The sequence below is a fragment of the Ptychodera flava genome, chromosome 1, assembly GCF_041260155.1.
Source record: "Ptychodera flava strain L36383 chromosome 1, AS_Pfla_20210202, whole genome shotgun sequence".
NCBI lineage: Eukaryota > Metazoa > Hemichordata > Enteropneusta > Ptychoderidae > Ptychodera > Ptychodera flava.
The window spans coordinates 37,108,957-37,110,154 of record NC_091928.1 but is presented as its reverse complement, the minus strand read 5'-3'; the positions used below and the strand labels follow the sequence as shown (position 1 = coordinate 37,110,154).

The window sequence follows — 1,198 nt, the reverse complement described above, 5'->3', positions numbered from 1 at the left end:
CTGTGTGGACCAGTCTTGTTAAAGACTGCTATCACTACTGCTGTGAATTGAAATAATCGCATCAAGGTCAATGTCTTACTCGACGAGGGTTCACAGCGATCGTTCATTACCAATTACTGTGCTAATCTACTCAAACTACAGATGCAAGGGACTAAGAAAATCAACTTGGCGCCCTTTGGTTTAACTTCAAATGATATTCGTGCCATGAACAACACAATGGTTCATCTTGAAATGGTCACCGGACCTAACATATCAGTTAAAGTGCTCATAATACCAAGAATTTCAACTCCCATGAGAGCTCATTTAACAAGATCAGTGCTGGATCTTTCACATTTAAAGGAACTCAACATTACTTAATGTCTTGGTAGTGAAACGGCAGAAATTGACATTCTCATTGGGGCAGACTACTATTGGACAGTAGTGGGAGATGATATCCGTAGAGGTGCTGGACCAACAGCCATGTCATCCAAATTTGGGTATCTCCTTTCAGGACCAACCAACATGGAGAGTACTCATCTATAACAATACTGCATGTCATGACTGGCAGTAAGGCAGACCAAGAGATAATGTCGCAATACTGGGACTTAGAGACTTCAGGCATCAAAGAGAAGTGCACTGATAGCACCAACAACGGTTGGTTTGAAAAATATTGTGAAACACATTTGGAAAGGTCATTGGAAGGTCAATACATCGCAAGTTTGCCATGGCGTGAAGACCATCAACCACTACCCACCAATTTTGAGATTGCCAATTTGAGAACCCGATCAATGGTGCGCAGACTAGAACCAGAACTCAGACATAAGTATGATGATATCATCATGGATCAAGTAGCCAAGGGATTTATCAGCAACATGGATAATGCAGACCATTCAAAAGGCCATTACTTGCCACACCATGCAGTCAGCAAGGATTCTAAAACTACACCTATCCGTATTGTGTATGATTGTAGCTGCCAGAAGTCATCAGAATGACCAAGCCTAAACGATTGTTTAGAGACAGATCCGAACTTGTTGAATGATCTAAGCTCTATACTGCTACGTTTCACAACGTAGGATTTACGAGTGATATTGAGAAGGCATTCCTTCATGTGCAGTTGGCCAATACAGATCGTGACTATACCCAATTCCTGTGGACTTCAGATCCTGACAATCCAGAGAGTCAGTTTAAAACATACCGTTTCAATGTGGTGCTGTTTGGT

General features: G+C 41.7%; 1 protein-coding gene across 1 annotated transcript; it reads left to right on the top strand.

The window, feature by feature from the left end:
• Nucleotides 1-566: 566 nt before the first annotated feature.
• LOC139144581 (uncharacterized) lies at nt 567-971 on the top strand. Its single transcript, XM_070715308.1, has one exon. It carries the CDS (start codon nt 567-569, stop codon nt 969-971), a length of 405 nt encoding a protein of 134 aa, XP_070571409.1.
• The last annotated feature ends 227 nt before the right edge of the window (nt 972-1,198 follow it).

Coding starts and splice junctions, on each gene's coding strand:
- LOC139144581 (XM_070715308.1), top strand. CDS start 567: ATGTCGCAATACTGGGACTTAGAGACTTCAGGCATCAAAGAGAAGTGC.